This window comes from Pongo pygmaeus, chromosome 6, assembly GCF_028885625.2.
Source record: "Pongo pygmaeus isolate AG05252 chromosome 6, NHGRI_mPonPyg2-v2.0_pri, whole genome shotgun sequence".
Taxonomy (NCBI): Eukaryota; Metazoa; Chordata; class Mammalia; order Primates; family Hominidae; genus Pongo; species Pongo pygmaeus.
In genome coordinates this window covers 139,507,247-139,531,926 of record NC_072379.2, presented here as the reverse complement: position 1 = coordinate 139,531,926, position 24,680 = coordinate 139,507,247, and the positions used below count along the sequence as shown (strand labels likewise).

General features: G+C 47.0%; 1 protein-coding gene across 2 annotated transcripts in view; it reads left to right on the top strand.

Moving 5' to 3' along the window:
• DENND2A (DENN domain containing 2A) overlaps window positions 1-24,680 on the top strand; it is an 82,512-nt gene that overhangs the window by 27,450 nt on the left and 30,382 nt on the right. Inside the window, exons 4-10 of one of the 2 annotated variants that reach the window (XM_063667891.1) lie at window positions 963-1,160; window positions 5,218-5,311; window positions 6,152-6,202; window positions 7,668-7,855; window positions 15,101-15,210; window positions 17,039-17,108; window positions 19,207-19,284. In XM_063667891.1, the coding sequence (XP_063523961.1) occupies window positions 963-1,160; window positions 5,218-5,311; window positions 6,152-6,202; window positions 7,668-7,855; window positions 15,101-15,210; window positions 17,039-17,108; window positions 19,207-19,284 (789 nt within the window). Of the gene's footprint in view, window positions 1-959; window positions 1,161-5,217; window positions 5,312-6,151; window positions 6,203-7,667; window positions 7,856-15,100; window positions 15,211-17,038; window positions 17,109-19,206; window positions 19,285-24,680 lie in introns of both variants that reach the window. The other variant, XM_054496815.2, reaches the window with a different exon arrangement.

Below are 24,680 nucleotides of genomic sequence, written 5' to 3'. Positions count from 1 at the left end.
TGGTGTGATCTCAGCTCACTGCAACCTCCGCCTCCAGGGTTCAGGCGATTCTCCTGCCTCAGCCTCCCGAGTAGCTGGGATTACAGGCACATGCCACCACACCCAGCTAAATTTGTATGTTTAGTAGAGACAGGGTTTCACCATGTTGGCCAGGCTGGTCTCAAACTCCTGACCTCAAGTGATCCTCCTCAGCCTCCCAAAGTGCTGGGATTATGGCATGAGCAACTACACCCAGCCAGCCTTTTGACTTTGAAGAGGCCTGTTTTAAAAATAACATATTGAGGCCCAAAGAAACACAATTCCTTGTATAAAAGGCACTCAGCAATCCTGCAGCAAGGCCAAAGTGAGGCTTAGGCCTTGTAACTCCCAGTCCACGTGTCTTGGGTTGCCAGAAAGCCTCAGCTGTAATGTCCTGGGATTGAGGCAGGTGACCTCACACTTGTCTAAAAAGAGAAACCGGGCCAGGTGCGGTGGCTCACGCCTGTAATCCTAGCACTTTGGGAGGCTGAGGCAGGCAGATTGCCTGAGCTTAGGAGTTCGAGACCAGCCTGGGCAACATGGTGAAACCTTGTCTCTACTAAAATACAAAAAATTAGCTGGGCGTGGCAGCGTGTGCTTGCAGTCCCAGCTACTCGAGAGGCTCAGGGAGGAGACTTGCTTGAACCCAGGAGGTAGAGGTCACAGTGAGCAGAGATCGCACCAGCCCGGGTGACAGAGTAAGATTCCATCTCAAAAAAAAGAAACTGGATTAAATTTACATCGCTCATCACACACAGTTTTGGTAATTGGATGATACGTATTCATTGAACACTTACTAGCATAACCAAACTCCACCTACCCTGGGAACATAGACCAGTTCCTCTTCTCAATTTCATTGTCTCGTCCCTGGCACCACCAGTTATCCCCCGGTCAGTCTCCTTTGAATTCATTTACTCTTCTTTTCTCCTTTTCCCTCACAGCAGTCATTGTCCAAACCTGCTTTTTTCCGACAAAATTCAGAGAGGAGGAACTTCAAGCTGCTGGACACTAGGAAGCTGAGTCGGGATGGAACTGGGTCCCCTTCCAAAATCAGCCCCCCCTCCACTCCCAGCAGCCCTGATGACATTTTCTTTAACCTTGGAGACCCACAGAACGGCAGGAAGAAGAGAAAGATACCTAAGGTAATGGTGGCAACAAGCTTCATGCTCAGATATGCATGACCCCTTCTCTGTGAAAGAAGACTGCAGAGGGGTCTGGGTGGAGAATACATCACTGGCCCCCTCCCACCTGTGTTGCTGCAGGCCAGGGGGACACAGTGAAGCCAGCAGGCTGGAATATCTGGACCTTCGTCCTGATCATTTTTGTGGTCCTGTGGTCTTCCTCTTAGCCACTCTTCTCCCAATTTTAGCTGCTTGTCTAATCCCAGACAAGGTTTTAATGCCTATCCTCAAAAAGCCACAGCTCCTTCCTTCACCGCCACAAAAAACAGAACTCCATCCATCATGCTCTGACCTGAGACTTGGTCGACACCCGCTGCAGAGGCAGGTCCCAGTCTGTGCTCTGAGACAGCCTTGTCAACAATACCTCTTGTGGCTCTTTGCAGCCAAAAAGGTAAAATATTCCCAGGGGCTTGGAAATATACATCTTTATGCATCCATTGTTGGTTACATTTCCTTTTGCTCAATTTCAGTGCTGCAGTTCTGGTCTCTCTTCATTGACCAATTTCGTACTGTAGGGTAGGCAGAATTTCTCCTCTACCCTCTTAGGGTCTCCAGCTGAGCCTTAGATTTAAACTGACGTAAAACAGATTAACAGGAGAAATGCATACTCATTTTATTTACAAGTACATGGGAGCCCTCAAAAGAAAAATGTAAGACCCGAAGAAGTGACTGGGCCTATGTGCTTATGTACTAGGCTGAAGAAAGAGCGGCAATTGTGGAAAAGTAACCAGGAAGATAGGGGTTAAACAAGGTTTGTTTGATTAGATTTCTCTTGACCTCAACTCCCCATCGCTGCTGATAATGTTTCTTTTCTCCTGTTATAAGGAGGGCCTCTTTTACATGGAGTTTCATCTCCTGTTTTAAGAAGAAAAGGGAAGGTCAGAGTGCCCTTCGTGGACCTGCTGTTTTTCAAGTGTCTTTAGTTAAAAACAACTAATATGCCAAAGTGGCATATTTTGGGGAGTTATGTCCTGAACTCCTTCAAGATCAACTTCTTTTTTTTTTTTTGACAGAGTCTCACTCTGTCGCCCAAGCTGGAGTACAGTGGTGTGATCTCGGCTTACTGCAACTTCCGCCTCCTGGGTTCAAGCGATTCTCCTGCCTCAGCCTCCCGAGTAGCTGGGACTACAGTCACCATGCCCGGCTAATTTTTGTATTATTAGTAGAGACGGGGTTTCACCATATTGACCAGGCTGGTCTCGAACTGCTGACCGCATGATCCGCCTGCCTCAGCCTCCCAAAGTGCTGGGATTACAGGCATGAGCCACCGTGCCCAGCCAGGAACTTGTAGAGCCAGGGATTCTTAATTTCAGAGTTCATGGATGGGCTTTAGGGGGTCATGAAACCCATAAAAATGTAAAACTTTATGCAGATAAGTTTCGGTGTGGGACACTGTCTGTAGCTTTCATGGGACTTCTCTGAGTGACCTACTGACCTGAAAGAAAGTCCAGGGAGGCTGGGCACAGTGGCTCACACCTGTAATCCCAGCACTTTGGGAGGCCAAGATAGGAGGATCACTTTATCCCAGGAGTTCAAGACAGGCCTGAGCAACATGGTGGAACCCCATCTCTACAAAAAAATTTTAAAATTAGCCAGGCATGGTGTGCACTTGTAGTCCCAGCTACTTGCGAGGCTGATGTGAGAGAGAATCACTTGATCCCAAGAGTTAGAGGCTGCAGTGAGCTATGATCGCGCCACTGCACTCCAGCCTAAGTGACAGAGCGAGATGCTGCCTCTAAAAAAAGAGAGAGAGAGAGAGAGAGAGAGAGAAAGAGATGGTTCTGCTGAAGTCCACTTAGGGAATATGCCTTGAAGTAGTGGTGCCTATTGAGTGACTCACCTTGGCAGCACTAGGAGAGGTTATGAAAGGACTTGGCAAGTCTGAGGACAGCTAAGAACTGTCATCCTAGAACCTAGAAAGTTACACTGTTGGAAATATCTCACTTAAGTGGAATCACACAGAATCGTCCTTTGTGAATGACATTTCACTTCGCTTAGTGTCTTCAAGGTTTAAGCATGTGTCAGCATTTTCTTCTTTTTAAGACTAAATGGTATTCCATTGTATGTATATACCACATTTTGTAAATCCATCTATCCGTCCATGGACACTTGGCTGTTAGAAAGTTGGAGTATTTCAACAGAAGTGACTGTTGAAACACTCCAACCCCTTCATTTTTCCGACGAGGACATTTGACCCCATAGAGGCCAACTAAATGGCCCAGAGGCACCCAACCAGCTAGAAGGAAAGAGGGCCAGACAATGTTTAAATATTGAAAATAAGAATTAAAATATTCAAACTGACACGGTGGCTCATGCCTGTAATCCCAGCACTTTGGGAGGCTGAGGCGGGCAGATCACTTGAGGTCAGAAGTTCGAGACCAGCCTGGCCAACATGTTGAAATCCCCGTCTCTACTAACAATACAAAAAAATTAGCTGGGCGTGGTGGCACACACCTGTAATCCCAGCTACTCGGGAGGCTGAGGCATGAGAATCACTTGAAACCAGAGTCGGAGGTTGTGGTGAGCCAAGATCATGCCACTGCACTCCAGCCTGGTGACAGAACAAGACTCTGTCTCAAAATAAATAGATAAATAAAATATTCATAGAACATGGAAATTGATTACCGTCCTATATTTTTGTTTACTGACCTATACAGATAAAAGTGTTATATAACATTTAACATATAGCTGTGAGATAATAAGATTAATTTTGTAAGCACACAGAACAACTAATTTTAGAGTTCCTCCATGTGTGGGATTCTGAATCACATGTGCCATGAATGTGTGCTCTTTGATAGCAAGCCCTGGGGGACCCAGCAAAGCGAAATACATAAATTTGCACTCACCAGCTTCTCACGCAAGAAGAGGGAAAACAAATACATAGGAAACACCAAACTTTTTTGGTCTGAAATATGAAAAACATTTTCCATGGAAGCAGGTCTCCTTTCAAATGCATCAGACAACTAGGCTGGCCTGGGAGGTGGGAAGGGGCAGGGCACAGGGCGTCTGGCAGTGGTGATGGGGGAGACCACATAGGCTGAGTGGCCTGCTTGGAGGCTTGGGATGTGTCCCACACCAGGGTATCCGTGTGCACTTGCACACTGCATGTGTGTGTTCTGTGAACACATGGAGGGTACATGATGTCTGGGGAGTGTGTCCCTCTGCAGATGGGGCTGCACGCTCGAGTGCATGGCACCGCTCCCCGAAGTCCCAAGCTAGGGCTCAGGAGCAGTTCTAATCCCGGTTCCCACCCCACTCAGGGCTGTTCTGACATTCTTTGGAATGGTTCCCATGAAGGGAGCCCTGCCTGGGAACTTTTTTTTTCTGTCTCTTCCTTTTCTTGTTTTGTTTTGGGAGGAAAAGCTCCTTCCCAAGCCGCAGTGACATCGAGGCCTCAGAGGGAAAGCAGCCATTGCATCACGAGCAATGGGCTGTCTCCTCATGGGTCTCTGCTGCTCGTGAACAGATCCAGACAACAGACGCCCATAGGGCAGTGGAGCTGGCAGCCTCCTTTAGTGTCCTTGACAGTCACGTTCCTGTGTGGTAGAAAAAAATGACTGGGCTGGGTGCGGTGGCTCATGCCTGTAATCCCAGCACTTTGGGAGGCTGAGGTGGGTGGATCACCTGAGGTCAGGAGTTCAAGACCAGCCTGGCCAAAGTGGCGAAACCCCGTCTCTACTAAAAATACAAAAATTAGCTGGGCGTAATGGTGGGTACCTGTAATACCAGCTACTCAGGAGGCTGAAGCAGGAGAATCTCTTGAACCCAGAAGTTAGAGGCTGCAGTGAGCTGAGATCGCGCCACTGCACCCCAGTCTGGTCGACAAGAGCGAAACTCTGTCTCAAAAAAATTAAAAAAATGATTGAAAGACACCCACGAGCCCATGGGAAGTTTCTCCCACTCCCCCAGGCCCTGGCCTCAGCCCCCCATCGTCCTAGGAGAGGGGCAGTGAGGGAAGCCCAGCTGCCACAAAGAGCGGGCTGCTAACACTGGCTGTTCTTCTCCTGGTGTCTGGCAGCTGGTGTTGCGAATCAACGCCATTTATGAGGTCCGGAGAGGAAAGAAACGGGTGAAGAGGCTGTCCCAGTCAATGGAGAGCAACTCAGGAAAAGGTAGAACCCCCACCACCAGCCCTCCTCCTGCAAGAATCGGAAAAGAGATTCTTTCCAGAAGTGGCTTCCTGTTTTTTCTGGTTGGCTCACCAAGGAGGAGAACAAGCTGATGCTTTGTAAATGTCCCGCACTGTCTTTGGGACAGTGGTGGGGCTGGGAGCTCAGCCGGGGCAGCATGTCCCCTGCCTCCCCATCCTTGTCCTGGTCCACCACCAAGTCAGCCCAGCACTGCAGGCCCTGGCCTGACTGTGGGAGCAGCCTTCCTTGCTTAGCCTGCACAAAAGGGGCCAGGACTTTCTGTTGTATTATCTGATATAGGTACCATCTAGTACCATCTGAACTAGAGCCAAATTAATTTGGCAGTACATCGAGTTGGACGAGATGTGGTTTGTGCAATACATTGAAAGAGACAACAAGAGGCCGGGCGCGGTGGCTCACGCCTGTAATCCCAGCACTTTGGGAGGCTGAGACAGGCGGATCTACCTGAGGTCAGAAGTTCGATACCAGCCTGGCCAACATGGCAAAACCTTGTCTCTACTAAAAAATAGAAAAATTAGCCAGGCATGGTGGTGTACACCTGTAGTCCCAGCTACTCAGGAGGCTAAGGCAGGAGAATCACTGGAACCTGGAAGGCAGAAGTTGCAGTGAGCCGAGATTGCGCCACTGCACTCCAGCCTGGGTGACAGAGCGAGACTCCATCTCAAAAAAAAAAAAAAAAAAAAGAGACAACTCAACATCCCCTCTGAATTAGAACATTTGATCTGTGCTACCACATAGAAAGAGTTTCCTACATGAGAAGAACTCACATTTGCAATTTTCTTCCTTGTTCTTTTCTTCTAGTGACAGATGAGAACAGTGAGTCTGACAGTGACACAGAGGAGAAGCTGAAAGGTGAGGAGAGCCACTACCGTGCAGGACTCAGGCAGGTGACTTGGAAGCTGCAAAGGTGGCCCCTCCTCCTTAGTATGAGGGACAGAAGCGTCCTGCCGGAGCTTGCTCAGCAAGGCGTGGACATCTCGGGAGACAGTGGGGCCACAGGGTGCTCCAGGGCCAGTCTGTCATGGACATGATCAAAATGGCACTACAGCTGCTGACAGCCAGGGTGGCTACAGTAACGGCAGTGACCCCTGCTCCCGTGCCTCTCCCTATGTCCTGAGGGTTTTCCACACTTCAAGGCTTGACACTGCAGCCCTAAGGCTCCAGAGACCTGGAGCTTCTGCCCACTTCTGCTCAAATTACTGTGTGATCTGGAGGAAATCACTTAAGATCCAGGGCCTCTAGTTCATCTGTCTGATGAAGTTGTTGAAATAATTGGTCCCTATGGGTCTAAAATTAGATAGTCTAGGCCAAGGCTTTAGTGAGTTTTCTGCAATTTTTCAGACCCCAGGGAGAAGCCAAAGAAAGCAAGTCCAGGGGCCGGGTGCGGTGGCTCACGCCTGTAATCCCAGCACTTTAGGAGGCCGAGGCGGGTGGATCACGAGTTCGGGAGTTCAAGACCAGCCTGGCCAACATAGTGAAACCTCGTCTCTACTAAAAATACGAAAAATTAGCCAGGCGTGGTGGCAGGTGCCTGTAATCCCAGATACTCGGGAGGCTGAGGGAGGAGAATCGCTTGAACCTGGGAGGCGGAGGTTGCAGTGAGCTGAGATTGCGCCATTGCACTCCAGCCTGGGCAACAGAGCGAGACTCCATCTCAAAAAAAAGAAAGCAAGTCCAGATTGCTGAACGAGGTGACAGGGACCTGTCCACTCAGTGACCCTGCTGCATTCGCCTCTGACACCCAGCTGCTCTCGGACTCACCTCTAGAATGAAGGAAGGCCATTTCATTGCAGAGTTAGTGGCAAGAGGGGAGGTGGACATGAGTTCCTGAGTTAGTGGGATCTCTGCCAGTTGAGTCACAAGGGATGTTTACAAAGCTCCCAGCTCCAAAAGGCCTATAGTCTGGATTCTGTCACATCACACAAACCAAAAGACGAGGGAAATGGGTGAGGAGAGGAGTCACTGTCCCCATCTCATCAGACAGATGAAGGCAAAGACATCTTCAGCCTCTGCCCAGAGTCCAGACAGCAAAACCATGGCAGAGCAGAGCCAGGCTCCTGCACCCTGATTGGTTTGGTAGCCAACTGAATGTTGGTTCTCCGAGAACTTTGGCAGAGATCCCAAATAAAGAGTTTCCTACTAATTTGTTAAACACAGAGACACTTTGGGAATTAGAAAAAAGGATTTGAGCTGAGAATTCCACAACCTATTGCAGCTTGGTACAATTCCACATGGACTCATGGTCATTTCAGGCTCTTTGCTCTCTCTCTCTCTCTCTCTCTCTCTCTCTCTCTTTCTCTCTCCCTGCCTCACCCAGCTCACAGCCAGCGCCTGGTCAACGTGAAGTCCCGCCTGAAGCAGGCGCCTCGGTACCCATCACTTGCCCGGGAACTCATCGAGTACCAGGAGAGGCAGCTCTTCGAGTACTTTGTGGTTGTGTCTTTGCACAAGAAGCAGGCCGGGGCTGCCTACGTGCCAGAACTCACCCAACAGTTCCCTCTGAAGGTAACAGGGTGGCCAGGTCCCTGCGGCCTGCCAGGGTTCTAACCATCACCTTGTTGGGACTCATGAATTGAGGGAGGTGTTGGAGTCTGAGGAACTCCTAGCATCTAGAATCTTGAAAATGGGTCCTAATTAGGGTATATCAGATGAAAAAAAAATGCTGCTGCTAGAGAATTTGGGAGGTCCCAGAAAGGAGAGATTCAGGGACTTAAAAAGTTTGGCCAGACAAATACAAAAATTAGCCATGCATGGTGGCGCACACCTGTAGTCCCAGCTACTCAGGCTGAGACAGGAGAATCGCTTGAACCCAGGAGGTGGAGGTTGCAGTGAGCCAAGATCACGCCACTGCACTCCAGCCTGGGCAACAGAGCGAAACTCCATCTCAAAAAATAAAAAATAGTATGGCCAGAAATGCTTTCTCACTTGCTGTGGTCCCTGTGCTGACTATGCCATCCTTTCTGCCCTTTCCTTCCATCTCCTTATCCAGCCAGCCACATCTCTTCCTAACCTAGCCTAGGAGTCTCTTTCCTCTGAAGCCCCAAGTCTCCCTAAGCAGCATCACACTTGTGTCTATGCTGAACTTCTGCTTTGCTTGTGTGCTGTGCATCTCTGTGTATGTCCTTTCCTTTTGTTACAGGCAGGGGATCTCAATCCAGACCTCTAGAGAGGGTTCTTGGATCTCGCACAAGAAAGAAATCAGGGTGAGTTAGCAGAGTAAGGTGAAAGCAAATTTATTAAGAAAGTAAAGGAGGCCGGGCGCGGTGAGTCACGCCTGTAATCCCAGTACTTTGGGAGGCCGAAGTGGGCAGATCACTTGAGGTCAGGAGTTTGAGACCAGCCTGGCCAACATGGCAAAACCCCGTCTCTACTAAAAATACAAAAATTAGCTGGGCGTGGTGGCAGGCACCTATAATCCCAGCTACTCGGGAGGCTGAGGCTGGAGAATCGCTTGAACTCAGGAGGCAGAGCTTGCAGTGAGCAGAGATTGCAAAAAGTAAAGGAATGAAAGAACGGCTACTTTATAGACAGAACAGCCCTGAGGCTGCTGGTTGCCCATTTTTGTGGTTATTTCTTGATTATATGCTAAACAAGGAGTGGATTATTCATGCCTCCCCTTTTTAGATCATATGGGATAATTTCCTGACGTTGCCATGGCATTTGTAGACTGTCATGATGCTGGTGGGAGTGTAGCAGTGAGGACGTCCAGAGGTCACTCTCATCACCATCTTGGTTTTGGTGGGTTTTGGCCAGCTTCTTTACTGCAACCTGTTTTATCAGCTTGCTGATAAAAGCCGACCTCCTGTCTCTGCTTTAACCATCTGGGAATGCAGCCCAGTAGGTTTCAGCCTCATTTTACCCAGCCCCTACTCAAGATGGAGTCACTGTGGTTCACACACCTGTGACACTTTTACGTCATGGACCATGGTCGTGTGGATTCAGCTTTACCATATGTTAAATCATGGCACCTAAAATAAAATAAATAAAATGGCACTTAATATAGCCTGAAGCAACATGGCCAATAATTTATAAATTATTCTTAGGCTTTGACATCAGCATTAAAGAGGTTCCACCATATTCTAATTCAGTTCAACCAGAATTTACTAAGAATATATTGCATTCAAGCAATTTTCTGTTTGGGCCTAGGGGATTACAGTGATGAACGAAATGTGTCTCCTGTCCTCAAGGAATTTAAACTCTGCCAGGAGGACATAAAATAACCATCTCCCCCCACCCCCAGAAAAGCATGCAAAGATTCCCCAGGTAGATTCTGATGGTCTCTGGACAGACTCATGCCTCAGGGAGGGCAGAAGGGAGGGAGCTTCTGTCCTTGCCCACTCAGGGACTCCCTTTGCCATCACCACCCAGGCACAACCCCAGCATCTACCAAGGCCCAGATCCTGCTGTCCCCAGGCCTCCCCTCCTTTCGTAGGCCAGCCTTCCTTCCATCCTGTCCACTGTGCTCCAACACCACAATCAAGTCCTATTTTTGGAGTTTAGGATAGCAATTATGTAGACTGAAGTAAACCATAGGCACCGGCCTTCCAAAGGTGACACTCACCTTCCTCTAGCTATCACACCTCTAAGGAATGAGCCCGTGACACCCCACTGCCACAGGTATGCCCAGATTTTTTTTCGGCGGGGGCTGCCCATGGGTAAGAGAGGCCGCTGGGTATGCTCACACTGACTCACAACAGCGATCACTGAGGCGTGAAGGGCTGTCCTGCTATCCTGTTCATTGCCTTGGGGCCTAGCACAATGCTGTTCACGTGGCAATGCTTACTCAGTGTTGTAGGAATCAAGGATGCATTAATTCGTGAGTTAGTTAATTAATGACTCACCATAATGATCAAATGATTATTGTTTCCAGCCTGGAGTCACCCACATTAAATTTTTTTTCTAGAGTAAAGTTGCACAGTCACTGTTTAAAAGGAAACTGATCCAGAAATGTATTAGGAAAGAAATCACTGGTAATCCCACCACACAGAGACCGTCACTGTTAACATTTTCTTTTTCTTCCAGTCTTTTCTAATGGTGTAATTTTCTTACAAGACTGGAATTATACACTGCAGAATTTTTGTATCATGCTGCATGTACTCTTTTGTAAACCTCTCATTATTTATAAGCATATTTAATAAAAATTCTAAAACATCATTTTTCAAGTTGTATAATGTTCCAATATGTGAGTATTCCCTAGTCTATTTATCTATGTAACCAGTCCCCTTCTGTTGGAAATGTATCTGGCAACCAGTGTTTCTCTGTGTGTGTGTGTGGTTTTTTTTTTTTTTTTTTTGGACACAGTCTCACTGTATTGCCTGGGCTAGAGTGCAGTGGTGCAATCTTGGCTCACTGCAACCTCCACCTCCCGGGTACAAGCAGTTGTCCTGCATCAGCCTCCCGAGTAGCTGGGATTACAGGCATGTACCACCATGCCCAACTAATTTTTGTATTTTTAGTAGAGATGGGGTTTCACCATAATGGTCAGGCTGGTCTCAAACTCTTGACCTCAAATGATCCGCCCACCTCAGCCTCCCAAAGTCCTGTGATTACAGGCATGAGCCACTATGCCCTGCCTGTGTGTGTATTTTTGAGACAGGATCTCTCTCTTGCTCTTGTCATCCAGGATGTTATGGAGTGGCACGATCACAGCTCACTGCAGCCTCAACCTCCTGGGCTCAAGTGAGCCTTCCCGCCTCATCTTCCCAAGTAACTGGGACTACAGGCACATGCAACCATGCCCAGCTTATTTATGTATTTATTTATTTATCGTAGAGACGAGGTCTTTCTCTGTTGCCCAGGCTGGCCTTGAATTCCTAGGCTCAAGCAATCTGCCTACCTCGGCCTCCCAAAGTGCTGGGATCCACTGTGCCTAGCTTTTTTTTTTAATGCAATGGTGATCATCCTTGTACAGGTATTTTTACATGTCAGGCATTTTATCTCCTTGTCTTTGCTCCCTTGCTCCCTCTGTAGAAAGGTCCTTTTCTTCCTTCTCTCTCTTCTCTTTTTAAACTTTTTTTGTGGGTTTTATCCCTCACTTCTGTCAAGTCACCTGAATCAAGGCACAGCCCCTATTTGCATGCTAATGTTCCATTAAAACGTTTCCTATCCCATATTTATCTTTGACAGTTCAGGGAGACTGGGCTGTTTTCCAGCCATCTGTGATTAGTTGTATTTGTGGGAAATTTCTGTGTGCAGCTTCCCGTAACTGTGCTCCTCTGCATATATGAGCCTGTGTGTGTATGCGCTGATAACTCATAGGTTGATGACATGTGGGTAGGCACATGTGTGCCTGTATTTGTGTGTGTCCTATGTGTGATCTGGGGTGGGTGCATGCAAGTAGTGACTGGGCTGTTGAAAAGGGCTGGAACTTGTTTCCCCGAGGTCTGCTCTTCATCCTGAATGCTGTTTCCTTCGTGGAGAAACTCCTTTGGTATTCTTCCTCCCTTTGGTATTCTTGGCTGGTCCTTTCTTTGGTCTTCTTTAGAAATTAAGTCATTCACTCTGTGGTGATTAATGACCCCTTCCTATAATTACACCCAGCTGGTATTTACTTCTTTGCATAACTATGCAAGGACAGTCAAAATTACTGTTTAGGGGACAGTCTGAGCTTGTGAATTACCAACTCAAAGACTGTTCCTGGGCCAGTTGGGTTCATCTGTGTCATCGTGGATGGAAGAGAGAACTCTTATATAGAAAAGAAATAGTGGCTATTTATTCTGAAGAAGAACAACTAAAGGACAACTAAGTCTATAAATAGTGACTGTGTTTTACTGATTGATTGCTGTCTTAACCACTAGTATTAGTGGCACCCCATGGCTTCAATTAAATTTGGCCTAGCCTGAGGGGAATCATACTGGAAGTGGGTTTTTTTTGTTGTTGTTGTTCTGTTTGTTTGTTTGTTTTGAGACGGAGCCTCCCTTTGTCGCCCAGGCTGGAGTGCAGCGGTGCGATCTCGGCTCACTGCAAGCTCTGCCTCCCGGATTCACGCCATTCTCCTGCCTCAGCCTCCTGAGTAGCTGAGACTACAGGCGCCCGCCACCACACCCAGCTAATTTTTCTGTATTTTTAGTAGAGGCGGGGTTTCACCGTGTTAGCCAGGATGGTCTTGATCTCCTGACCTCGTGATCTGCCCACCTTGGCCTCCCAAACTGCTGGGATTACAGGCGTGAGCCACCGCACCCCGGCCAGGAAGTGGTTTTTAAAGTTGGAAACAACCAGTCTGGTGCTTTGTGCCTTTGGATACTCTTCTTCAGAGCCCTCCTCTCTCTGACACGTGGTGACCTTGGGAAGGCTTGTTGACCATCAGGAGCAGTGAACAGGACTGCTGGCTTGCCGACTTCAGAAACTGTCTGCAAGGGTGTTTTAAATCGGAGCTTGGGCCGGGCGCGGTGGCTCATGCCTGTAATCCCAACACTTTGGGAGGCCAAGGCAGGTGGATCACTTGAGATCAGGAGTTCGAGACCAGCCTGGCCAACATGGTGAAGCCCCGTCTCTATTAAAAATACAAAAATTAGTCGGGCATGGTGTCAGGCACCTATAATACCAGCTACTTGGGAGGCTGAGGTAGGAGAATCACTTGAACCCAGGAGGTGGAGGTTGCAGTGAGCTGAGATTGCGGCATTTCACCCCAGCCTGGGTGACAGAGCAAGACTCCATCTCAAAAGAATAAATAAATAAATAAATAAATAAAGTGGAGCTCACTAGCAAGCTATTGGAAACAAAGAAATTATGCAAATTATTACAGAAAAATTTAGGTTAGGGCCAAACACCGTGGCTCACGCCTATAATCCCAACACTCTTTGAGGCCGAGGCAGGCAGATCACTTGAGGCCAGGAGTTCAAGATCAGCCTGGCCAACATGGTGGAACCCTGTCTCTACTGAAAATACAAAAAAAAAAAATAGCTAGGTGTGGTGGTGCATGCCTGTAATCCCAGCTACTTGGGAGGCTGAGGCAGGAGAATCACTTGAACCCATGAGGCAGAGAACCCATGCAGTGAGCCATGATCACGCCACTGCACTCCAGCCTGGGCGACATAGTGAGACTCTGTCTCAAAAAAAAAAAGAAAGAAAACAGAAAGAAAGAAAAAATACAGGTTAGCCATTATATTTAGGTTAGACGTTATAAATTCCTAACCTCAGATATTCAGATATGTGATATTTCAAATCACTGAAGATAACCTTAGCATGATGTATTTTTCTTTAACTTTTTATAAAGGAAATTTAACAAGTATAAACCTATTAACAACAGCAACAAAGCCTACAATTCTCTTCACATGAAAAAGTACCTGTTTATAAGCAAAGATGAATAATAATGAGATAAATAATTAGCAATTATTCTTTTGTGTTTCCCAAACTTGTATCTGGGGTGCTTTTTAAAAGCACAGATTTCTGGCTAGGTGCGATGGTATGCACTTGTAGTCCCAGCTACTCAGGATGCTGAAGCAGGTTGCTTGAGCCCAGGAATTCAAGTCCAGCCTGGGCAACATAGCAAGACTCTGGCTCTAAAAAATATCTATTTATACATAGAAAGAAAAAAATCACAACTTTCTGTTCATAAGCAAAATAAACTCACGATTTTAAATATCATCTCTAAATCAGACTTTATTAATTCATCCTGTCCTTTTTTTCTTAGACAGTGTCTTGTTCTGTCGCCCAGGCTGGAGTGCAGTGGTGTGATCTCGGCTCACTGCAACCTCCACCTCCTGGGTTCAAGCAGTTCTCATGCCTCAGCCTCCCGAGCAGCTGGGACTACAGGTGCCCGCCACCATACCCAGCTAATTTTTTTGTATTTTTAGTACAGACGGGGTCTCGCCATGTTGGCCAAGCTGGTCTCAAACTCCTGACGCCAGGTGATTCACCCGCCTCGGCCTCCCAAAGTGCTGGGATTACAGGTGTGAGCCACCACTCCCGGCCCTTGTTCTTTTTTTCTTTTTTTTTTCCCGTACAGATGGGACCTTGCTATGTTGCCCCAGCTGGTTTTGGATTCCTGGCCTCAAGTGATCCTCCTACCTTGGCCTCCCAAAGTACTCCTCCTGTTCTTTAACAAGATAACATTCATCCAGTCTTTGATATGTCAGATACTGTATGATGTGCTAGAATATCACAAAGAGAGAGAGAGAGAAAAAAAGATTAAGATCATTTTTCTTCCTAGTTTGAACATTAACTCCTGTGACCAGGACACATCACTTCACACCTGGGGCTTATTTCCTTCTTGCTGAAATAAGAATGTCAGGCTGGATGGTGTCACGCTTCCGTCTAGTTCCAACACTCAATGACTGTCTGAAATTAGTTGAATTTCCCAGCATAATATGGTTTTACTGGATTTATTCACTGAGAATGTTGTAACAGTCTTTGCCTGGAGTGCGAAAGGGACGGCTTTGCCTGGGCCCAGAGATAGAAAGGCCTGATTGGAAGCTCTGCCTTCCAGATTCCTGAGCCTCCTATTTGGAAAGGATTGCTGGCAGTTTTTTTTATTCATTGAAATAGTTACATTCTAGAGTGTCAAGCATAGAGAGTGATTCTCTAAAGCATACTATTTTTTCCTCCCAACTTCTCCCAGAGGTCTATAGTTGGAACTGCACTGGGGGAAAAATGCCCCAGCCGACTGAGCTGCAAGCCCTTCCCAAGGAAAGAGGTTAAGGCGGCAGTCACAAATGTGGAAAGGTGGGAGAGGCCATCCTTACCATCATCAGCCTCAATTTCCCATGCTGAGATTTGTTCTCGAATTTTCTCTCACCTTTCTCCCTGCAGTTGGAAAGGTCTTTCAAGTTCATGAGAGAAGCTGAGGACCAACTGAAGGCCATTCCCCAGTTCTGTTTTCCCGATGCCAAGGATTGGGTTCCTGTCCAGCAGTTCACCAGGTACGAGCTGGCTTCTCTCCTTCGCAGCCCCAAAGACTAAGGCGAGACTTAGAGACGGGGTTACAGGTGGCAGACCCCATGAGTCATTCCCACCGTTAAGTAATCCTGATGGGCCCTGGCCTACAGCTTTCCCCAAGGGGTGTTTTTAAAGCTTCCCTGAAGGTGAGAGTCACCTGCCCAGCATGCAGACCTCCTGGGCTTCCCACTCCATCTGGGGATGCTTGTTTCAGAAGCCTCCCGGAAGATAATTCTTAGCCTGGGAAAAGTTGGGGCAACATTGCCCTTCTCTGTTCTCATCCTGAAACATCTCTTCAGTCTCCTAACCAGCTGTTTCTTGGATTGGGATCCGTTTGGGTTACAGGTGGCAGACCCCATGAGTCATTCCCACCGTTAAGTAATCCTGATGGGCCCTGGCCTAGAGCTTTCCCCAAGGGGTGTTTTTAAAGCTTCCCTGAAGGTGAGAGTCACGTGCCCAGCATGCAGACCTCCTGGGCTTCCCACTCCATCTGGGGATGCTTGTTTCAGAAGCCTCCCGGAAGATAATTCTTAGCCTGGGAAAAGTTAGGGCAACATTGCCCTTCTCTGTTCTCATCCTGAAACATCTCTTCAGTCTCCTATCCAGCTGTTTATTGGATTGGGATCCGTTTACATTTCTGCTTCATCCCGTGTAATTAGACACCAGTGTTTTTATTATCAGATGTTTCAGCATTTGGCCAAACTCAGTAGGCTGCGGGTCCTGTCTTTAAGGGGTACCGCGTTCCTTGAGGGTGGCTCAGCAGTCTTTAAGGACCGTCCAAGCCTCAGGGCTGCCCTGTACAGACCATGCCCTGAGAGAGCTGCCCCAGGGCAATTCCAAGAGGGGCACAGAACTGTCCCCGTCTTCCGCTGCTCCCTCACTGAGTCACATCCCTAGATGAGCAGATGTCACTGCACTCACACATGCTCGGTTCCCTGAGGACAGCACCCCAGGCTCTTCCCTCTCTTTAGCCTCCAGAGTAAATGACAGTTGTGTTTTGTACAATGGGGCAGCTCAGGTGATTGAATGATGGGAGAGCCCTTAGCCAGGCATGGTGGTGGCAGGCGCCTGTAATCCCAGCTACTTGGGAGGCTGGGGCAGGAGAATCGCTTGAACCCGGGCGGCAGAGGTTGTGGTGAGCCGAGATCACACCACTGCATCCCAGCCTGGGCAACCGAGTGAGACTCCGTCTTAAAAAAAAAAAAAGAAAAAATGAAAAAATGACGGGATAGCCCATGATGGAAACAAAGCACCACATTTCGTCTCAGGCCACAGCTACACTTTAGGTCTCAAGTCTCACTGACTTTTTTTTTTTTTTTTTTTTTTTTTGAGATAGAGTCTCACTTCTTCCCCCAGGCTGGAGTGTAATGGCATGATCTTGGCTCACTGCTACCTCTGGCTCCTGGGTTCAAGCAGTTCTCCTGCCTCAGCCTCCCCAGTAGCTAGGATTACAGGCATGTGCCACCATGCCTGGCTAATTTTTGTATTTTTAGTAGAGATGGGGTTTCACCCTGTTGGCCAGGCAGGTCTCTAACTCCTGACCTCAAGTGATCCACCCGCCTCGGCCTCCCAAAGTGCTGGGATTACAGGCATGAGCCACTGCGCCCAGCCCAGTCTCACTGACATTTACTATGAAGCTATGGGTGACCAGTGTCTCAGCACGGACAGGGACAGGTAGGACGGGGAGTGGCCTTTCCTACAGCCTCCTGCAGTGTGTCCCATGGCTGCTCACTGCCACCCCTTGCTGCAGAGTGATGAGATGTCTTTGGTTTTGTTTTGCTTTGTGATACGTTTGTGTTTTCCCAACCACAGTGAAACATTCTCATTTGTCTTAACTGGAGAAGATGGGAGCAGAAGGTTCGGTTACTGCCGAAGACTGCTGGTGAGTACATTCTGCTTTCAGCCTGCAAGAGCCTCATGGACTTCCTAGCCCTTGTGCAAGAGCCAGGTCTGGCTTCCTAGTCCCATGAGACTGAGATTCCCCGACCGGCCACAGGAGGAGAAAGAGCAGGGGGAGTGGCAGCTGAATCAGCATAGTTCAAATCACAGAAAAAAGCTGGCACGGTGGCTCATGCCTATAAACCCAGCACTTTGGGGGTATGAGAGGGACAGATCTCTTGAGACCAGGAGTTCGAGACCAGCCTGGGCAACAAATGAGGCCCTGTCTCCCCTGTCTCTATTTTAAAAATATATACTAAAAAATAAAAAATTAAAAAAGGAATTGAGGGGGCTCACCTGAGTCTTACTGGTAGGTGGGAATGTCCGTTTCCATCAGAAAGAAAATACTTTTATTTCATTTTGAGACAGGGTCTCACTCTGCTGCCTGGGCTGGAGTGCAGTGGATCATGTTTCACTGCAGCCTCGACTTCCCCAGCTCAGGTGTTCCTCCTGCCTCAGCCTCCCGAGTAGCTGGGACCACAGGCATGTACTACCACACGTGGCTAATTTTTAAATTATTTGTAGAGACAGGATCTTGCTATGTTGTCCAGGTTGGTCTCGAACTCTTGGGCTCAAGCAATCCTCCCACCTCGGCCTCCCAGTGTGCTGAGATTACAGGCATGAACCACCGCAACTGGACAAAAATACTTGATCCGTTATTTTTCCTGCCAAATAAAAGACCTTTCTCTCTTTAAGCGAAATTTTTTTTTCTAATAAAACATGCCAAACAGACCCTGATCACTTAGAGAGAACATTCAGAATGGTTTCTAAGGAGAGAAGACTCAAATAATTCAAGAATGTCCCCTTCAGAACAGTCACCTTTAAAAGTCAGAAACTTATTTCAGTGCAATGATCCTGCTAAAGCATTTTACAGTTGTCATTTTCAGGCCCATTCTTTTGAACATCTTCAGTAATGGTGAATTTTTTTCCACTGAGAATATACTTGAGTCTCTGAAATAGGCTGAAAAACTTTAGAGTCAAGTATAATGCATGGCACATAGTAGGTGTTCAAGAAACATTTTTTGAATTAATCAGTAAAATAAAAAGCATGGATAATTGAAAAAGTTAAGTGAGATAATAATTTTGTTGATCAAATTACTTTAGGGTTAAAGTATTGAGACTGAGGTCGGGCACAGGCTCACATCAGTAATCCTAGCACTTTGGGAGGCTGAGGTGGGCAGGTTGCCTGAGCTCAGGAGTTCAAGACCAGCCTGGCCAACATGGTGAAACCCTATCTCTACTAAAAATACAAAAAAATAGCTGGGCGTGGTGGCACACGCCTGTAATCCCAGCTATTCAGGAGGCTGAGTCACAAGAATCTCCTGAACCTGGGAAGTGGAGGGTGCAGTGAGCCGAGATCAAGTCGCTGCACTCCAGTCTGGACAACAGAGCAAGACTCTGTCTCCAAAAATAAATAAATAAAATTTTTTAAAAGTATTGAGATTGGGCAGGGTGCAGTGGCTCTCACCTGTAATCCCAGCACTTTGGGAGGTGGAGGCGGGCAGATCATGAGGTCAGGAGTTCGAGACCAGCCTGGCCAATACGGTGAAACCCCTTCTCTACTAAAAGTACAAAAATTAGCGGGGCATGGTGGTGCGAGCCTGTAATCCCAGCTACTTGGGAGGCTGAGGCAGGAGAATCGCTTGAACCTGGGAGGTGGAGGTTGCAGTGAGCCAACATCATGCCACTGCACTCCAGCCTGGTGACAGAGTGAGACTCCATCTCAAAAAAAAAAAAAAAAAAGTATTGAGATTGATTTTTTTTTTGGTTTGAAAATTAGCTTAAAACTGAGTTTTCAGAAAGATCTTCAAAAATGATTTCTCACTTGAAATTATCATTATAATAAACATATAGGGATACGAAACAATTATAACAAACATTATAATAAACACAATGGGATAACAACTTACTTTATTGGGTTTTCCAGAGCTATGATAATGTGGAAACATCTGGCACATGACAGTCTCCCAAAAAACATGTGAGTTCCTTTCTTCCCTGAGGTTGTCAACACTCATAATTCCCTTGTGTTTCTCTCCAAAAAGCCTGGAGGCAAAGGGAAGCGCCTTCCTGAAGTTTACTGCATTGTGAGCCGCCTAGGATGTTTCAGCCTCTTTTCAAAGGTGAGAACTTGGACCTCAGAGAAAGAGGAAGGGAAGGAACGGGAGGGCTCTAGAGGGCTCCAGGGAATACCCCCATGTCCTGGGCCTTCTATCATCTTATTCCCTACCTACTTCCCTTCCCATTTCTTCACTCCTCTCCTCGTCACCCCTCTATTCTCTCACCGTTGGTTCAGGAAATGAGAGTTGATAGGCCCGGTGCGGTGGCGGGGTGGCTCACGCCTGTAATCCCAGCAGTTTGGGAGTCTGAGGCGGGCGGATCACTTCAGGTCAGGAGTTCGAGACAAGCCTGGCCAGCATGGTGAAAGCCCATCTCTACTAAAAATACAAAAAAAAAATTAGCCAGGCGTGGTGGCGGGAGCCTCTAGCCCCAGCTATTCAGGAAGCTGAGGCAGGAGAATCACTTGAACCCGGGAGGTGGAAGTTGCAGTGAGCCGAGATCGTGCCATTGCACTCCAGCCTGGGTGACAGAGCGAGACTCCGTCTCAAAAAAAAAAAAAGGGTTAATGAAGAGGCAGGTTCAGAAAGTGTGTGTGGTGCAGGGAGGGCAAGATAAGTGAAGTTGAGAAAGGGAGGGGTGGAGGACCCTCCCAGAATATTCCAGCTGTTTTATTTTTCTTCTTCTGAGCATTGCCTTTTGTCATATGAGCTTTGGCATGAAAAAAGGCTACTATAATAGATGGATAGGTGTGTACCCACGTGCATATATGTCATGTATGTATAACAGTTTTGTGGAGGGGGGATTAATTATTTTAATAGTGCTCTAAGTTTATCCAAATATTCATATAATTTGGTCTTCTTTTCTGGAAAATGAGCCAATATATGAACGCATAGGAATTGCCATATTTAATTAGCTCATCTACCCCCGTATTCTGGATTGGTGTATAGGGGAGAATTACTATCTTATATGATGCTGATCTCAAAAACTAGGTATAATTCAACATCATTTCCTATATTAACCAGACATGAGTGTCTAATTCATAATTTTTTTTTCTTTTTTGAGACAGAGTCTCACTCTATCACCCAGGCCGGAGTGCAGTGGCGCGATCTCGGCTTCAAGCGATTCTTGTGCCACAGCCTCCTGAGTAGCCGGAATTACAGGCGCGTGCCACCACGCCTGGCTAATTTTGTATTTTTAGTAGAGATGGGGTTTCACCATGTTGCCCAGGCTGGTCTCAAACTGGCCTCAAGTAATCCACCCACCTCGGCCTCCCAAAGTGCTGGGATTATAGGCATGAGCCACCGCGTCCAGCCTAATTCATAAATTTATTTTCAATCCTTCTTGAGTATATAGATCTGTCTGAGCTTTCTTTTGGGGAATTGAAGTTCCTGCACCTACGGTCCATGGATGTTAAAGCAGTACTCCCTAAAAGCATTTTTTTTTTTTTTTTTTTTTTTTTGAGACGGAGTCTTGCTCCGTCACCAGGCTGGAGTGCAAGGGCGCGAGCTCGGCTCACTGCAACCTCCACCTCCTGGGTTCAAGCAATTCTCCTGCCTCAGCCTCCTGAGTAGCTGGGATTACAGGCACATGCCACCACACCCGATTAATTTTTGTATTTTTAGTAGACACGGGGTTTCACCATGTTGGCCAGGATGGTCTTGATCTCCTGACCTCGTAATCCGCGCACCTGGGCCTCCCAAAGTGCTGGGATTGCAGGCACAAGCCACTGCATCCGGCCCCTAAAAGCATTTCTATAAAAAAGCTTCCTCCTGCCCACCGTCCACCTAAACTCAGAGGAAGCCTGAATTATACAGATATAGTATAATCTCTTCCCATGGTAGAACTTGTACTTCTCTGTAAGTCTTTTTGAAAGAATTAATGCCTGGTCAAGAGGCTGAGCCGGTAGATCACTTGAGCCCAAGAGTTCGAGGCTGTGGTGAGCTGTGATCACATCACTGCACTCCAGCCTGGGAAAACTAGCGAGATCCTGTCTCTAATTAAAAAATAAAAAACAAAAGAAGGCCAGGCACAGTGGCTCACACCTGTAATCCTAGTACTTTGGGAGGCCAAGGCGGGAGGATCACTTGAGCCCACGAGTTCAAGAGCAGACTAGGCAACATGGTGAAACCCTGTCTCTACAAAAAATACAAAAAAATTAGCCAAGCATGGTAGTGTGCACCCGTAGTTCCAGCTACCTGGGAGGCTGAGAGGTGGGGGGATTGCTTGAGCCTAGGAGGCTGAGGCTGCAGCGAGTCATGTTCACACCAGTGCACTCCAGCCTTGGCAATAGAGTGAGACCCTGTCAAGAAAGAAAAGAAAAAAAAAGAAAAAGAAAGAAAGAAGAAGGAAGGGAAGGGAGAGGGGTGGGAGAGGGAGAGGGAGGGAGGAAGGGAAAGAGGGAGGGAAAGGAAGGAAGGGAAAATGAAAGAAAGGAAAAAGAGAGAAAAAGAAAGAAAGAAAATGAATGCTACCAGTGTAATCTGAGCCAAGGTCTCCCCTCCCCTCCACCAGAAGTGCTCATCATTTCATGTTGGGGTTGGCCATTGGCAAGGTCTAGCAGGCTAGGCATTACTGCTCAGGCCAGTCTTTCATGGGATTTGTTTACATGTGAAGTAAGGTTATAGGTCATAGCCTTTGTTGTTGTCAGAATGCTTATGAACACCAGAAGTAAAACAGCTCATGTGAGTTAGGCCAGCTTCCAAGTGGAGGCTTTGAAGTTCACATAAGCTTCATTGCTGTCATAGGCAGGGGACGTGGAGCCAGTAAATGTGCTAACATACTTCTGTGATGCACAGTCCTTTGCTTTCATGTCTGTTTTCTGACCAGGGATATTTTAGGAGTGCAGTGTGATGACTTGCCGAAGACCACACAGCAGATATTCAGGACAGAACCAGAACCAGAGCTTTAACTAACTGATCCCAGGAACTTGAGCTATTTCTAGGCGGGGTGCAAGGATGGCCAAAATGCATGTTGTCCTTTAGAACAGAAAGGAATCATGGAGAAGAAGAGCAGCTCTCAGAATTTCTGAAGAAAAGGGTATCAGTTAACAGTTGCTATAGTAATACTGTCTAGTGAACCACAGAGGCTTCAAGATTCAATCATTTGTTCTCCCAGCTGTGAGGTCAGCTGGGGTTTGGGCTTGGCAAGTAATGTGAAGAAGCTGGGTTGGCTGATTGAGGCTGGCAGGTGGGCTGATCTAGCTGCTCTAGAGGCTACAGGTCTGGGCGCAGGCCTGGTCCACATGTCTCCCATGCTCCTAGACAGTGAAATGGCCCACATGTGCTCTTCTCGTGGCAATGGCAGAGGCACAAGAGGGCACACAAAACACAAAGGCAGGCCTCCTAAGGCCTGGCCAGAGAACCCACATGGCAACGCTTCTGCCTCATTCTGCCCAGTGTCCCACAAGCTTTTTTCTTTTCCTTTTTCTTTTCTTTTCTTTTTTTTTTTTTTTTTTTTTGAGATGGAGTCTTGCTCTGTCACCCAGGCTGGAGTGCAGTGGCGTGATCTTGGCTCACTGCAACCTCCACCTCCTAGGTTCAAGTGATTCTCCTTCCCAGCCTCCTGAGTAGCTGAGATTACAGGAGCCCACCACCATACCCAGGTAATTTTTGTATTTTCAGTAGAGACGGGGTTTCACCATGTCGGCCAGGCTGGTCTCGAACTCTTGACCTCAGGTAATCTGCTTGCCTCGGCCTCCCAAAGTGCTGGGATTACAGGCATGAGCCACTGTGCCTGGCCACAAGCTTTTTTTTCATTACTGTCCCCCTAAGCAGCCTTTTTAGGTGTGTTTTCCCTAACTGTCTCCACCAAAATTCTTTCTAATTTTGTTCATATTATTGTCTTTTTCTTGTGCTAAAATATATACATAACAAAAAATTTACCATCTTAACCATTTTAACAGTTCAGTGGCATTACATTCACATTGTTGTGCAACCATCACCACCATCTATCTCCAGAGCTTTTTCATCTCCCTCAACAGAAACTCTGTACCCATTGAGGCCAGGCATGGTGGCTCATGCCTGTAATCCCAACACTTTGGGAGGCCGAGGTGTGGATCATCTAAGGTCATTAGTTCAAGACCAGCCTGACCAACATGGTGAAACCCCATCTCTACTAAAAATACAAAAATTAGCTAAAGCCGGATGAAGTGGCTCACACCTGTAATCCCAGCACTTTGGGAGACTGAGGCGGGCAGATCACCTGATGTCAGGAGTTCAAGACCAGCCTGGCAAACATGGTGAAACCCCGTTTCTACTAAAAATACAAAAATTAGCCAGGGGCTGAGGCGGGAGAATTGCTTGAACCTGGGAAGCAGAGGTTGCAGTGAGCCAAGATTGCACCACTGCACTCCAGCCTGGGCAACAACAGCGAAACTCAGGCTCAAAAAAAGAAAAAAATTAAGTGAGTGTGGTGGTGGGCGTCTGTAATCCCAGCTACTCGGGAGACTGAGGCAGGAGAATTGTTTGGACCTGACAGGCGGACGTTGCAGTGAGCCGAGATCACGCCATTGCACTCCAGCCTGGGCAACAAGAGCAAAACTCCGTCTCAAAAGAAAAAAGAAACTCTGTACCCATAAAACAATAATTTCCCATTCCCCCTCCCCTAATCCCACCCCTAACCCCTCCCTTAACCCCTCGCCATTGCCATTCTACTTTCTATTTTTATGAATTCGAGGATTCTAGGAACGTCATAGACGTAGAATGATCAACAGTTGTCCTTTTGTGACTGGCTTCAATTCACTTAGCATAATATTTTCAGGGTTCACTCGTGTTATAGCATGTATCTGTACTTCATTCCTTTTGTGGCTGAATAATATTCCACTGTGTGTATGTACATTTTATTTATCCATTTATCCATTGATTGATTATTTATCCATTTATCCATTGATTGATTATTTATCCATTTATCCATTGATGGACATTTGGGTTGTTTCCACGTTGTGGCCATTGTGAATTATGCTGCTAGGAACATAGGTGTCCAAATAAATATCTATTCAAGTCTCTGCTTCAATTCTTTTGGGTATACACCCACAAATAGAGTTGCTGGATCATATGGTAATTCTATTTAGTTTTTTGAGGAACTGTCATCCTGTCTTTTTAATTTTAATAATAAATTTTATTTAACACAATATGTCCAAAATATTATTTTATTTCAGCCTATAGTTAACATGAAAAAAATCATTGATATATTTTATATTCTTAATTGTCTATTTTGAGGGCCGGGCATGATGGCTCACACCTGTAATCCTAGCACTTTGGGAGGCCGAGGTGATTGGATCACCTGAGGTCAGGAGTTCCAGCCTGGCCAATATGGCAAAATTCTGTCTCTACTAAAAATACAAAAATTAGCCAGGTGCGGTGGCATGCACCTGTAATCCCAGCTACTTGGGAGGCTGAGGCACGAGAATTGCTTGAACCCAGGAGGTAGAGTTTGCAGTAAGCCAAGATTGCACCATTGT